General features: G+C 51.2%; 1 protein-coding gene across 1 annotated transcript in view; it reads left to right on the plus strand.

Annotated features, from left to right (window-relative positions):
* Window positions 1–14,179, plus strand: part of USP28 (ubiquitin specific peptidase 28) — an 18,703-nt gene that overhangs the window by 4,113 nt on the left and 411 nt on the right. Inside the window, exons 5-19 of the mRNA XM_035888741.1 lie at window positions 673–759; window positions 1,604–1,741; window positions 2,184–2,257; window positions 2,761–2,837; window positions 3,221–3,369; window positions 5,521–5,648; window positions 5,814–5,909; window positions 6,925–7,104; window positions 8,101–8,315; window positions 8,556–8,626; window positions 8,951–9,179; window positions 10,568–10,771; window positions 11,320–11,459; window positions 13,743–13,921; window positions 14,010–14,088. Of these exons, the coding sequence (XP_035744634.1) occupies window positions 673–759; window positions 1,604–1,741; window positions 2,184–2,257; window positions 2,761–2,837; window positions 3,221–3,369; window positions 5,521–5,648; window positions 5,814–5,909; window positions 6,925–7,104; window positions 8,101–8,315; window positions 8,556–8,626; window positions 8,951–9,179; window positions 10,568–10,771; window positions 11,320–11,459; window positions 13,743–13,921; window positions 14,010–14,088 (2,046 nt within the window). The remainder of the gene's footprint in view (window positions 1–672; window positions 760–1,603; window positions 1,742–2,183; window positions 2,258–2,760; window positions 2,838–3,220; window positions 3,370–5,520; window positions 5,649–5,813; window positions 5,910–6,924; window positions 7,105–8,100; window positions 8,316–8,555; window positions 8,627–8,950; window positions 9,180–10,567; window positions 10,772–11,319; window positions 11,460–13,742; window positions 13,922–14,009; window positions 14,089–14,179) is intronic.

Genomic DNA, 14,179 nt, shown 5'->3' on the forward strand with positions numbered 1-14,179 from the left:
GCGGTTGAACAGGCTCCGCTTAAAAATAGGTACAGATACGTATAATCTGCGTGTACGTATGTGGGGGGGGTTGGTGCAGTGGTGTCCAAACGCTTCCTGAGTGACAGAAGCTTGACTGGCAAAGTGAACTGAAAATTTAATTTTACTGCAGTTGTTGCTGGCTCCAGAAGACACGGTGTATCGTATTCCAGTTAACGGCATAGATGCCTGAACGAATAAGCGACTAGGCAGCATGCGTTATTAGTGATAACCTAAACAAGAAGAGACAGCAATAAGTGGGACTGAGCAGATTTGTCTCTTCTAACTAGCAGACAGACGTTAATCAGCCGTATGTCTGCAGCTTGGAGGGAAGTGGGAAAGCTTCAGATGGCTCCTTTCTCGCTGTGGCTTGGTCCCAGATGCTTCCTCTAAGCTCGCCTATGCAGAACAGAATACTCTTCCCCAGAACGGTTGTACGTACCCTAGAGATGGCAGGGTGAGGTGCTGTTCTTCGATGGGCGCGAACGTGCCGGTCCGGCACACCGACTGCGTTTATTTAGTGACGCAGGGCCACCGAAGACTCGGAGGTTAACAGAAGCGCTGTCGCGTAAAAGAGTGACAACGGGGCATGGACTCGCGGCGAGGCAAGTCCCCGCAGACGCTGACTGCTCTTCCCCTCTCCTTTCCTTTCAGTCGCTGTTTCAGTTGCCGGAATTTCGGAGGCTGGTCCTTGGGTACTCCCTCCCGCAAAATGTGCTTGAAAGTTGTCGTAGTCGCACTGTAAGTTTTCGCCGGGTAACGCTGTGACGTTTCCCTCTCCTGTGGTTTACTGGTCTGCTCCTCCTCTAAGCAGATCTAACTTGGGGCCATCTGAGACTCCTGGTCCTAGGTTAGAGGCTTTCAAACTGTCGGGCTGCACTGAAGACTGTTTTGGGGAATACTTTTCAAAGGCAGAGTCACTGTCGAAAAAGATCAGGTGCTTCTCGTCAAGCTTTCCTCGAGAGCTTCTTTGTAACAGTGACACAGGGAGGAATTTGTCCTGTAAATCATCTTTGTGAGCTCCAGACGGTTCGTTTGCCTGCACGCACCGCAGAAGAGCCGGTGTCTGAGCTGGTCTGAAGGTCCCTCTAGCCCCGGCACCTTCTGGGGGCGGTCAGCAGGAGGGGCTCAGAAAATAGTTAGAGAAAAGGCGTACATGGAATCATCCTTCCTTGGTGTACCCTTCCAGCTTGTGGCCACCGCCATCTAAGAGGCTTTGCCTTCCTTGCTTTCACGTGCGGTCCTGATATTCTAAAAACCCCAAAGTGCAGACGGAATAAATTCCCGAATTCACTGGGTTTTGCCTTCTGTTCTAGCAATTATTACTTGTGGCGCTTTGCTCTAGAGGTGGGTTTGGTTAGGTTCATTTTTTTTCTCCCGTGCATCCATCGGGAGGCCAGGTTGCTTCTGCGAAATGGCACCACGTGTCTTTCTGCTTTTGTCCTTTTTAACGTGGCCTCTCTCCTTGGTGGTTGGCGTACCTCCCGAGGCACGCGCGTGTCCTACTCCCTAAGCCGTTTGTTTTAAGATGCTCCTTTTTCCGAGCTGCAGGAAGGGTTTGGCTTCTCCTCTTTTTGCAATGCAGGGAAAAAGAAACATTGCGTTCATGCAAGAACTCCAGTGTCTGTTTGCGTTAATGCTGGGGACACGTCGTAAGTTTGTAGACCCTTCTGCGGCGCTGGAACTCTTGAGGGATGCATTTAGATCCGCTGAAGAACAGCAGGTAAAACCACGTTAAAAAGCCTTTTGCTTTCTTCAAAACAGCTCTCGCAGCCACGGCAATCCTATTTCGCTTCATCCCGCTATTACTTCCAGAGGCCTCTTCCCATGTTTGTCAACTGACAAGCAGCTGTCCCTGTGTCGTTTAGGCGAAATGTACGTGCTTGCTAATTAAACAGCCAGCGTAACGGCGCTCTACCCGCTGCCATCTGGGTAGTTGGGTAGCGATCACAGTAATTTCCTCCGATCTAGTTTTCGGAGGAGCAGCGCGTTCATTATCGCTCTAAATCAGCACAGCGCTTCGGGTTCGCGCTTCCTTCGGCTGGGTAGGTGCAGCAGTACCGGCCGGGCTGCGTTCCAGTAGGTTGGTGGAAGCAGTAGACCGCGAAGACGCTTGCTTTCCGGTTGGCATTCCGCTTGACTCTGTGCTTTTGTCTCTCTTCTAGCAAGATGTGAGTGAATTTACACACAAGCTACTGGACTGGCTGGAGGATGCGTTCCAGCTCGCTGTGAATGTCAAGTGAGTTTTCTGTGATCTCGGGGGTTTGACCCGACACCGAGGAGAAAGAGATTTCAAACGCAGCGCCTTAGTAACCCAGAGGGCTTTACGTGAACATTTTGAGTGAACGAGAGAGAGGCGTTTTGTTTACTGAGGATGACGCTCCTCAAGCTCAAATACGCTTGCAAGTATGTACATTTTCTGTCCGTAAGCATAGGGCTTTATTCAGTGCCAGCGTGGCCTGCAGAATAGATAAGCTCGTTAGGGGAACTCAACAGAACTGGCCTGTATGAAAGGCCTGGGGTTTTGGAACTGCATTTCAAAAGGTAGTGCCTTTCTTCTTCTTGCCGGTTAAGTGCTGTAATGCGCTTTTGGCTATGGAAGCAGATGAGAAGCATCCTCTGTATTTTGTGCCTGGACAGGAAACGTTGCGTTTGACCGTAGGAAGATTCCCAGGCAAAAGCTTGGCTTCTGACTTGGGGCTTTTTTGCAGCCTGAGCGCGTGCTTTTCCTTTCTGAAACAGGAGTCCGGGGGACAAAACTGAAAACCCAATGGTACAACTTTTCTACGGGACTTTCTTGACGGAGGGTGTCCATGAGGGTGAGTGAAGGCTTTGGTGGATTCACATTGTCATGCCCTTGAGTGTTTTGATTTCTAGCAGTGCTGGCACAGGATTTCCTTGCACGTTCCTGACGAACTTGCCTAGTTCTTTAAACTTGCAAATACTCCTCTCGGTGGTAAAATTGTCCGTAACGCTCGTAAAGTCTGTCTTGTGGAAACATGACGTTCTCGCAGGCGCTCAGGCGTACGGCAGCCGTTGTTTATCGGGAGGCTGACCCCGGCAGACGTGTCTGCAGAGAGCTGCGCGCCGTTCGGCGCTTGCCATAGCGCCTCTAACGCGCTGGCAACAAACTCTTGAGCTAAGCAGAGGTTGTCGTTCTCTTAAGTTAGTTCACGGGTTCTGTGTCGTTTCCGTCATCCAGGCAACACTTTTTCCAAGATCGAAGCCTTTGGTCAGTATCCCCTCCAGGTAAACGGTTATCGAAACTTGAACGAGTGCTTGGAGGGAGCCATGGTGGAGGGAGAGATGGATGAGGCGACGGCTTCTCGGTCAGTGACGTACGGACAGGAGGTTAGTCTTACCTTTTGCTTTCGAGCTTTTGGGGGCCTGCCGCAGAAAAACGCGACACGCACGTAGCGCAGGGGCGTCTCGGTATATTCTGATAACTTTAAATGGCAACGGCAAACGTTCCCTAAGAACTGAATACAAAATATTTTCTGGATGCCTGGAATCTCGCATAGACGTGTGTTAGTGTTACCCGGTGAGATACTAAATCGTTGCGCATTTGTAAAGATGTGATGTCCTATATAACCACTTCGAGGAGTTTGTTTTAATTAAAAGGTGAACATCTGCTTCTGATGCAAGTGTGATAAAGTCTCTCTCTTTCTGTTGAAGCCTACCTGTACCTGAGTAGGGGGAGAACCACTGCCTCCATATTTTCGGAGGGTAAAAGTACAGTGCTTAACTCCATGGTATGCCATTTGGAATTTGTATCTTTCTCCCTATTACAGTGTGTGTTTTCTTTCTTCTCATGTTCACTCTTACCTTCTGACTGTGCTGATTTTTTGTCTCTCTTTTTTTTTTTTCCCCCTTTTTTCTCTTTTTTTTCTTTTTCCTTTTTTTTCCTTTTTATTTTTCCTTTTTTTTTTTTTTTAAATCTTGCAAATCACAAACCAATTGTAAAATACTTAGTCGCGGAGGTAGAAAGCAAAGGCGTACATCCTACGCATGTCGGAGCAGCTGAGAAGCTGGCTTAGAGAAAGGCTGGGAACTAACGTTAAGAGATTTGCAAAGGTGTAAGGAGGGCAGGGAAAGGTGTTTCGGTTCTGTGAGAAACGTGGTTTAAACCAGCACAGGAGAAACGAAGTCTCGGGCGGGTGAGCCCTGTCTGACTCTGGACCCGAGCGTTTGCTCCTGGCTTTCCTAGGCCCTGCCCCACGCTGTCCACGCGCGCCTCCAGCAGAGGCAGGCTGGCGCCAGAGACAGGGGCGTCGGAGCGAAGCGGGAGGTTCTCCTCAATCCGGGCTGTTTAGTTCCTCCAGATCCTCTTCCCAAAGAGAAGGGAAGCTGGACTAATCGCAGAGGTGTTCTAATCGTTCTCGGTCTGTGTGGATAGAAGGAGAAGGCTCTGGCTGTATTTTTAAGACATCTGACTGGAAAAACTCTGCATCTTAATTTCACTTCCTAGGGTGTCGTGGCTAGAGGACTGCATGATAGGGGACATAGAGAATAAGGTGCATTTTGTCTTTTGGGAACGTAGGTGAGTGTCCTGAAGCTCAAAGCATCAGTGGGGTTAACGAGAACTCGCATTTCTCCTGGCTAATAGCTGTGTAAGTCATTCCTCCTGGTGTTAGGTGCTCTGGAGGTTGGGCTGCTTCCCCAAAACCTCTGCTACCCTCCAAAGTTTTCTAAAAATAATTAAAAAAAAAAAAAATACCCCCTCATTGTAAATATTTTAGATCTACCAATGTGCCGTTGCACTTTGGTGTGGGACAGACTTACTGCGGCAGGACGTCTGGCACGAACCCCGCAGAGGACAATGAGCTTAGCGTGCTCATCCCGAGCCCAGCAGGCAGCGTTGCCTGGGTGCTGCCCTGCTAAGGTAGGTGAAGGGCCCTTCTGGCAGCGGCTGCTGGAAGCGTTTGGGAACCTGGGAAGAGGGAGAGGAAGTGTAAATTCAACGGAGAGTTCTTCTTGCAGCGTGGCTCTCTGAAAGAGCGCGAAACGCACAGACAGCGGGGTTCTTCCCGAGCCTCCTAAACTTACCGTTGGTAAATAGACCGAGCGAGGATGAGGGGTCGGGCGCTGCTTCAGGACTTCTGTTTTGTTCTTCATCGTTGCATGTGATCTGCGCTAGACGAGAGCTCTCTTGGAGGCTCTCCGCTGACAGCCAGAGTTTGTGTAGCGCCTGCTAATTTTGTAAAATTCAGTGCTGGACTCGCTAACGATCCGTCAAGCTGGCTGCATCGGGCAGTGAAAAGTCACTTGCTGAAAGCTATCGTGAGGTTTTTTCACGGCAAAGACGTGAAGCGGAGATTTGAATCTCATAAGATTTGGCTTTCTGACTAGTCACTCCGTGAACTCGGTGTGTACTACATGGGTACCTAAAGGCAACCAGACGCTTAGGACCAGCCTAAAATCATTTAGGGGCGGTCTGAACCGTGCCGTTCAGCAGTCCTCTTCAAACGAGTCCCTTTGGGGGCGTTTCTGCTTCTGTTACAGCGCTGGTTTACCAAACTCCCACCGGTGCTGACCTTTGAACTCTCCCGATTTGAGTTCAATCAGTCGCTGGGACAGCCGGAGAAGATTCACACCAAGCTAGAGTTCCCCCAGACTATTTATATGGACAGGTGAGTTGTTCTGGGGTACACTTACAGCTATTGCGTTATGGCGCTTAAAGAAATGAGAAAGGTTGGATGGGCGAGCAAGGAAGGAGTCTAAAATGTTTGTGGGAGATTGTGGGTGTGAAAAGTAAAGGGATCTCACGTGGCGGGGCTCTGTATTTCCCTGTTCAGGTACCTCTACTGCAGCAAAGAGCTTATTCAGATGAAGAGAGAAGAAATGAAGAGATTGAAGGAGCAAATGGTGATTCTGCAGCAGAAACTGGAAAGGTAAGCCGTCCGCTGGCTTTATTTTTGTGCCCTTGGGAGCGTGCAAGTGCTTCCCTTCAGGCGAGCCTTCCATTAGAAGAGGAGCTTGTAGAGGAAGGGCAAACAGAACCGGGTTTGTTCTGAGAAGCGCGAAGGGAGGCAGCGTCTTTTCAAAAAACCGCGGCTTTGGCGGTTTCTGACTATTACTGAGGCCATTACAAGAATAAATTCCTTAAACAGTACAGTCGTCACCGCCAGCTATGTGGGCACGTTCCAGCGAGGAAGCCCAGCGATACGTTAAAAAAGAGCTGCGTTATTTTTCCTATCAGAGGTCCCCTCCAGCTTAGGATTTGGCATTATTTTTGGCATATTACATTTATATATTTTGGCATTATTTTTGGCATATTATATTTATGTATTTTGGCATTATTTTTGGCGTATTATATTTATGTATTTTGGCATTATTTTTGGCATATTATACTTATTGGGGAAGGAAGGATGTCGACAGCAAAGGTCCGGTTTGCGGACAACCAAAAGATTGCGTTTCCCAGGTGCTTTGTGTAAAAGTCCTTTTATCCAGCATTAAACGCGCTTACGGTTTTTGTTCTTAACGTGGCAGTTCTGTGGACAAGTGGCAGGCAGGGGGGTGCGCTGTGTCGCCGTAGCCCTGGTGGTGTCTGCGCGGTGAGGTTCCGGTGGTGGGCGTCACGAAGACGGTTTAGGTTTGGGCCCGCGCGTAGCTGGGATGGAGTTAATTGTCTCCACGGCAGCCGGTTTGGTTTCGTGACTGACGCGGTGCTGACAGCACACCGGTGTTTCGGCTGGCCCCGCAGCCCCGAGGCTTTCCAGGTCTGCCGCTGGGAGGTGGTGAGCCCGTCCCTGTGCCTCACCTGGGTTTGTCCTTTCCTTCCTTTGCTGGTTCAGCTCTCCAGTCCCGCTCGGGAAGTTTTCTTCCTGGTTGCTCTTCTGTTGTCCCTTGGGTTTAACCAAACAGTCGCGTTCCTTTGCTCATGCAACGTCTTGCTTTTTTCCGTAGGTACATGAAATACGGCTCCGGCCCAGCCCGCTTTCCACTGCCCGACATGCTCCAGTACGTTCTCGAATTCATCGCTACGAAGCCAGCTGCAGTTGTTGCTCCTGCTCAGGGCTCTCAGACAGCACTCCTGCAGCCCCAAGCCGAGCCTCGTGTTCTGGACGCACTGTCACAGCCGAATGGGTTAGTAAACAGAAATACGAGTCATTTGTAGGAGAACACTTTGCCTTTCACCTAAATGCTCCTGATGTGCGTTCTAAAATTTGGGCCCCTCGCTACAAGAAAGACATGGAGGGGCCGGAGCGTGCCCAGAGAAGGGCAGCGGAGCTGGGGAGGGGTCTGGAGCCCCAGGCTGCTGGGGAGCGGCTGGGGGGGTTCAGCCTGGAGGCGCTGGAAGGGGCTGCCTGGGGAAGGGGTCCAGTCCCCGCCCCTGGGGGGATTTAACAGCCGGGCGGAGGCGGTGCTGAGGGACAGGGTTTAGCGGTGGCCTTGGCAGCGCTAGGTTAGCAGTTGGACTTGATGATCTTAAAGGTCTGTTCCAAACTAAACGATGATTCCATGGTTCTAAAAGCGGATTATTTAGCCCAGCACTCGTGAGCGTGATGCTGTAATGGGGGAATGCCTGCGCGAGCAGTCAGCGGCTGCTTTGCTCGGAACTTGGTTCTGTTTGTGTAAATACGACACTGCATCCGGGCTGTTCCTTTTCCTTTTCCAAAAGCATCACCACGTTCCTTGTCTAGGCAGCAATCCCGAGTTAAATTATGCGCTCTTTTTGGTTAGGCTACTAATTTTTTTGCTTCATCGACTGGTAAATTACTGCGATATCGGATTATTACAAACCTGGCCAGCATGGTTGGTTTACATTTTAAATTAAGCTGAGCCAATACATGAGTTCCTTAGTAGTAAGGGAAGGAATTTTTAGAATCCTCCTTGTGGATCTGTGCTTCCAGAGTTCTGTAAGAGTTTTAGCTTTTATTCGTCCTATATTGTAGTTAGGTCTGTTAAGGGACGTTTCAATCTACTTGATCTCTTTACCTTCTGTACCATCCTGGAAGGGAAATCCTGCTCTGGCTCTGGAGCAATTTTTGTTGGGTTTATTCCCTCCTGTTCTCCGAAAAGAGAAAAAACAAGAGGAAGGTTGAAAAACCTGACCCCTGACTCCTGGATTTTGCTTCGCAGCATGCTAGAAGGGAAGGACGCTGGGGTGGAAGACGCAGCTTGCTTTCTGGCAAATCCCTCACCGCAGCAAAAACGGAGAGCGCCGCTCCAGCCGTCCGGTTCGGCAGCCGAAACGTCGGAATGTCCAGCTCCTCATGTGGTTTCCGAGGAAGAGCTGCACCTTGTGCGGACGTGTCTGCAGCGATGGAGAAACGAGATTGAGCAAGACGTGCGAGGTTGGCCCCCGATATGTTTCTGTGGTTTTTCTGTTGCCTGCCAGCCTGACGTCCCCTCTGGTGCTTCCCCTGGATGCGTCCTGCTCCGCACCTGATCCCGTGCAGGCGCCAGCCCTGGCGTTAATGTATTCGATAGTTGCTTGCGTGGCTTCGCGTTTTTTGAAGCAAAAGGGGCCGGAACAGCCTGCTGAATAGTCATTCCTTTTTACGTATTTCTCTCATTCGTCATGTTCTTGGCAGATCTGAAGGAGTCTATTACCAGAATCAACCTGTCCATCGAGCAAATCTACTGCGACCCTCTCCTCCAGCAGGTAGGAAATGCAGCTTGGTCAGGTAAACGTTAAACTGCTGTTGCTGCTACTGGTTTTTGTGAGTAGCTGTCGGTTTAAGTTGTCCGCTTCGCTGAGTTTTTAAAAAATCCCAATATTATGATGAAGCGGGGAAAGGATTCTTTAGGAAAATCTTGTTGCTTTTTCCCTTAAAAGTCAGCCCTCGCTCGCTAGGAAACGTACTGTCTGAATCGAGAGGCTTGTACCGGGCTACGGCTATGAAAGTGTTTGCAGTTTTTGGACAGAGGTCCGGCAGATTAATTAAGTGGAAGCACATCTGAAAACTCTGTCCGTGCGAACTTGCAGGTTCCCTATCGTTTGCACGCAGTCTTGGTACACGAAGGGCAAGCAAACGCCGGTCACTACTGGGCCTACATATACGACCAGCCTCGAAAAAGCTGGCTGAAATACAACGACATCTCAGTGACAGAGTCGTCGTGGGAGGAACTGGAGAGAGATTCTTTCGGAGGCTTGAAGAACGCCAGTGCCTACTGCCTGATGTACATAAGCGACAAGGTGTCCCGCTTCGTTGCAGGTACGGGAGCCAAAGCCGCCGCTTAACGAGACGCTTGCGTGTTCTCTCGTCTCTCTAGCCTGCGTGGCCGTTGCGCTCCTCAGCTTCTCTCTGGCACCGTTGTCTTGGGACAACGCAAAAAACTTCCCCCAAGGTAGAAGTGAAATCATTTGCTCTGTACTCGCTTCCTTTCTAAATCCCCGATAGGGTTGAAAGCTGAAGAAAGGACAGTGCTGGTGAGATTAGGTCAGCACTTTCTGTATTACTAATGTGTATAAAATCTCGAGCTCCCCATTTGCCCCTTCCAGCATGCATCTGCTGGCGTCTTTACCTTGGCTCCTTCTATAGTTCATAGGGCAGCATTTCTTACGGAAGGGCACATGAAACATCTCCTTTTTCTCCCGTTTTTATCGCACTTTCTGACTCGTTGGCTTGTTTCTTAGTGATAGGGTTACATTGAACCTCAACGTGGCGCTCTCTTATTTTATGCAGCCTTCCCTAGTGCGTGAGTTACTGGTCACAGTGGCTTTGACTTGCAAGTGTGTTTGCAGTGCCAATGTATAAATAGTTCTGTGCAGAAATGATCGTGCACGTGGCACTATACATGGCAAGCAGCTGTAGAAGAACCTAATAATTTCACGCGTGGTTCGTTTTGATGTAATAAATAGACAGAAACAATGGAGAACTGTCACTCTGTTCATTGCTAAATCTGGCTGATGAGGATCGGGAGGTTGGTCTTTGTCTCTCTTCCTATGACAGTTCTGTTTCTGAAATGAACCCATGAGTCCCCCCCCATTTACTGCGATTTTGGGGTTTTTTTTAAAGACGCTTTGCTTTTACAATGGGTGCGTAAGAAATATCTGGTGCAGACAATTTGTCTCAAGCTGATGCCACTTGGGGTTTGTGCTGTTTTATAACTGAACACCGAGGCAGATCTAAAAAGCGCTGCGAAATACCAGCGTGACGCTCGTGCTGTGGAGTCCGTGCAGTTCCCTACCTTTACGTGCTATGTAGCGTCGCAGACGTGATGTCTCCAGCCAAATCGTGCAACTTCTGGCTGTCAGCAGGGTAAATGCCACGCTCGGCACAACGGTAGCCCTTGAGTAAGGATGTATTTCTGACCTCCTGCATCAGCAGGCGCTGTTTCTGGAATTTCTCTGTGACAAATGCCATCCAGTGGTGGAACAAAACCGCTTTTCTTTGGGATAACGCTGTAGATTTGTCGTTTTTTGCACTTTCGCTTATGCATCGCCTGACATGACAAAGCTAGTAGGAAGTTGGGTCTCTCTCCCATTTACCCCTCAGCCAGTTTGATCCTGGCTTTCCGTAACGCTGCCTATCTGTTTGGTCTCCGAATGGCGGTGTCCTGCTGCTGCTGCGTGGTCCGTTACTTGCTGCGTTTCTTCCAGACGAGGGTGATGGCTCGGAGGCTGGGCAGTTTCAGAAGGAAGTTGAAGCCTTGCCCCCGGAGCTGAGGCACTACATCCAGGAGGACAACTGGCGCCTCGAGCAGGAGGCAGAGGAGTGGGAGGAGGAGCAGTCTTGCAAGATTCCTCAGATGGAGCCTTCGCCTGCTTCTGAATCGCAGGACCTCTCTTCTGAGTCGGGACCAGGTAACGCCACGTCTGAACTTGCGAACCCTCTTGAAACCAGTAACGCCCAGCTGGTCCAAAGTACGGCTGTGTTGGAGCCTTGCATGGATTTCTAGATATCCAGAGGAAGATGTTGACGGGGTAGCAAAGGCAGCTGGTGGAGGCTCTGCCCTGGCGATACGAAAGGCTCTTCTGCTGGCTTCTTGCCTGCGCAGCCTTCCAGGCGTGTCACCAGAAATGCTGGTTTCCAGTCCTTCAATCGAATTGGGCTGATCTTGTTTCACTTCCAGAATTTTTTGTTTTGTTTTGTTATAATAAGCATCCAGTAGAAAACGTTCAAGCGCTGCTCTCTGGCGTGGGGGGAGAGCGTGGCCTGGCCAGCCCCGATGACGCGTGCCGTACCCGCTGAAAAGGGGCACGCACGAGCTCGCGGCGAAACGCCGTCACCCCAGGGACGAACGCAGCAGCTGTGTAATCCCGCGCGGACAAGCGACAAAACGTTTTAGAACCGGAGAGGAGGAGAAGCCCTGCAGCTCGTGCTCACTACTGTCACCCCTCTGTCCTGACAGATCGGTCCTCGGTCTGCGAGCAGAGCGTGCGCTCTCTGTCCTCTGAACACGCCATGATTGCCAAGGAGCAGACGGCCAAGGCCATCGCAAACACCGCCGACGCCTACGAAAAGAACGGCGTCGAGGCAGCTCTCTGCGAGGTAGGAGCTGAGCCCCGGCCCGGCGAGCAACCCGCCCTTGCCTTTGTATGACTCCTCTTGACAGACCTTCCTCTCTCCGTTCCTGCGTTACTCCGTAGCTGTGCCGCCTTTAACTCTGTCCCCTTTCGCTTTCCTGTAGTTTGCTTTGGTTTTTCTTACTCCTTTTCTTCTTTTTCTAATTGGCCACAGCCCAAGGAGGTAGAGCCAAGGAAGGCCCAGCCCGGAGAAACAGCATTTACAGATCAGGCAGAGCAACCGCGGGACGCTAAGGAAACCGAGGCTGCTGCCCAAACTAGCTCCCAGGTCTCTGAAGTGGAAATCCCCAGTGTGGGGAAGATTCCCGTTAGATCCGATGCAGACGGATATAATGAGGAGGTACAGATCCCGGTGCAGGGGTTAATCGCTGCCGATCGGGAGCCCCTAACTTTGTCCTTAGCTGGCTTTGAGCTTTCCGAAGAGGGGGTACGACAGCAGTCAGTCATGGGAACAGTGCTGTCCACGACGTACGTCTGCCCAGCGTGGGCGTGCAGGCGGCCAGACCAAATCTTGCCGTAATTTCCTCTCTGAAAGCCATCAGAAAAGCAGCTCCGTAACAGCACCCGATCCGTAGATCTGCACGTTGATCCGTTAAGTCGTCTGTCTGGCACAGCTGTGCCAAAATTGATCCTCGTGGTATTAATTTATTTAGCAGCCTCTTCCCTCCCTTCAGTGCGAGTTCCGCCCCCTCCCTCGGAGAACGCTAACCCCTAACAGCCGCTGGGTTTTTTGAGTCTGACCACTTAACCGTGCTCAAGCAGCGCTTTGGAAGTTCAGTCTTTGTCGCACGTGCAGTTGGATTTCACATAAACACCGAGGCCGTTGCCCCTTGAGAACGTTTAATGTGGGCTTGTATGAAGTGGGTACAACGAAACGCTCTGCTGTCAGGCTCCTGCACGCGTGGCTTGAGAAGCTTGCATGGGGCACGGAGGGGATGCGGCTGGGGTGCTTTATATTCTCGCCTCTTGAGTTTAAAAACTCGGGGCTTGCAGTGACCGGCCGTTAGACCGTTGAGTGCTCAAAACCCCTTGCATGCCAAGTGCCTGTGACGGATGGAGTAAGCAGCGTACAAGTACATCACAGCTGCGGCTCATTCCACCCGTGCTCGTACGATTCCTCGTAAACCAGATCTTATGAAATTTTGCTCCCTTCTTCACCATGCTGTCTCTTCTTTCCCTGTCCGTTACCGTTCTCCTCGTTCCTGTTTGTGTTTGTTTTCCTGCTTCCGTGGTAGGTGATGCTGAGTCCGGCCATGCAAGGTGTCATCCTGGCTATTGCAAAAGCCCGCCAGACCTTTGATCGAGACGGGTCTGAAGCAGGGCTTGTTAAGGTATCTTGTTTGCTTGCTACACCCACGAGTATGGATTTCTGTTTTCAGAGGGAAGAATCTGTGCTGTGCTGGCAGAGCCAGACTCTGGAGGGCACGATTCGTGCGGCTTTAGCGAACGGCGCTCTGCCCCGCATTTCTCTTTCGGCTCGCTGACTGTGCCAGCAGGTCCTTCCGTTCTAAACAGTTGTTAGAGCCTGTAAGAGCTCCCTCCCCTCAGGGGAAACAACGATTGTTGTGGGTTTTTTTCACTTTCCCCTATTTCGCTTAGCCCTTTAGCACCGGTGATTCTCTTGGTCTGGATTATAAGCAGCAGACTTCCTTTGCGTGCCTTTCAGCATCTCTCGTCTAGGTCCTCAGCGTGGCGGTCAGAAAATAAACCAGCACGCACCGAATTATTTGGGTTTCGGTCCTGAACACGCACGCTTACTGTGACCTCTCTTGTAAAACGTGTCCTCGAGAAACGCATGCGTTGAACAGAGGGATCCGAACGAGTAAGCGCTGCCGGGTACCGAAGCTGGCGTTAGGTTCTGCAGACTAAACTAAAATTGGATTTAACTAAAGGTGCCGCAGGGCAGAAATCGCCCTGGCTGTTAATCCACAGGAATAGAAATGGCGAGGCGCTCTTGCACCTTGCTGCCGATGGAAGGGTCACATAGAGTTGGTTTTTACAACCTGGGCACTTGCTGAAACTGCTGCAGGCAGCGCTGTGCCCCCTCTCCGAAGGGCGGTTGGACGCCTCGGCGCGTTGGGAAACCGCACGCTTCACGCCCGTGGTTCGCCTTGGTGTGGATGCCTTTTGCTTGTAGCTCCAGGCGCTCGTGGGCTTCCGTTCGCCGCTAGGCTAGAGCCGAGCAGCGGAGGGGAGGTGTCGCCCAGGGAAGTGGGCGCGTTAGTGCGTACGTGTGTTTCGTTGGCAGGCCTTCCACGAGGAGTACTCCCGGCTCTACCTGCTTGCCAAAGAGACCCCGACCCCTCAGAACGACGCCCGCTTGCAGCACGTGCTCATTTACTTCCTGCAAAACAACGCTCCCCAGCAGGTGGTGGAGCGGACCCTTCTCGAGCAGTTTGCGGACAAAAACCTCAGCTACGATGAAAGGTTTGTGCCGTGGATTCCGCGCCGAGGCTGTTCTCGTCTGGAAGCAGCCATTGTTCTCATTTTCTCCGTCTCTGCTTACACGGAGCAGGTCAATTAGCATTATGAAGGTAGCACGAGCAAAGCTGAGAGAAATTGGTCCCGACGATGTGGATATGGAGGAGTACAAGGTAAGGGAACCGGCGCTGTCCAAAGCAGCGCGCGGGAAGCGGGGAGTGCGGCGCGGAGCGGCACGCCTGGCCGGCGGCTTCCTCGCTGCCC

Source organism: Egretta garzetta, unplaced genomic scaffold, assembly GCF_000687185.1.
Source record: "Egretta garzetta isolate BGI_Z169 unplaced genomic scaffold, ASM68718v1 scaffold891, whole genome shotgun sequence".
Lineage (NCBI taxonomy): Eukaryota > Metazoa > Chordata > Aves > Pelecaniformes > Ardeidae > Egretta > Egretta garzetta.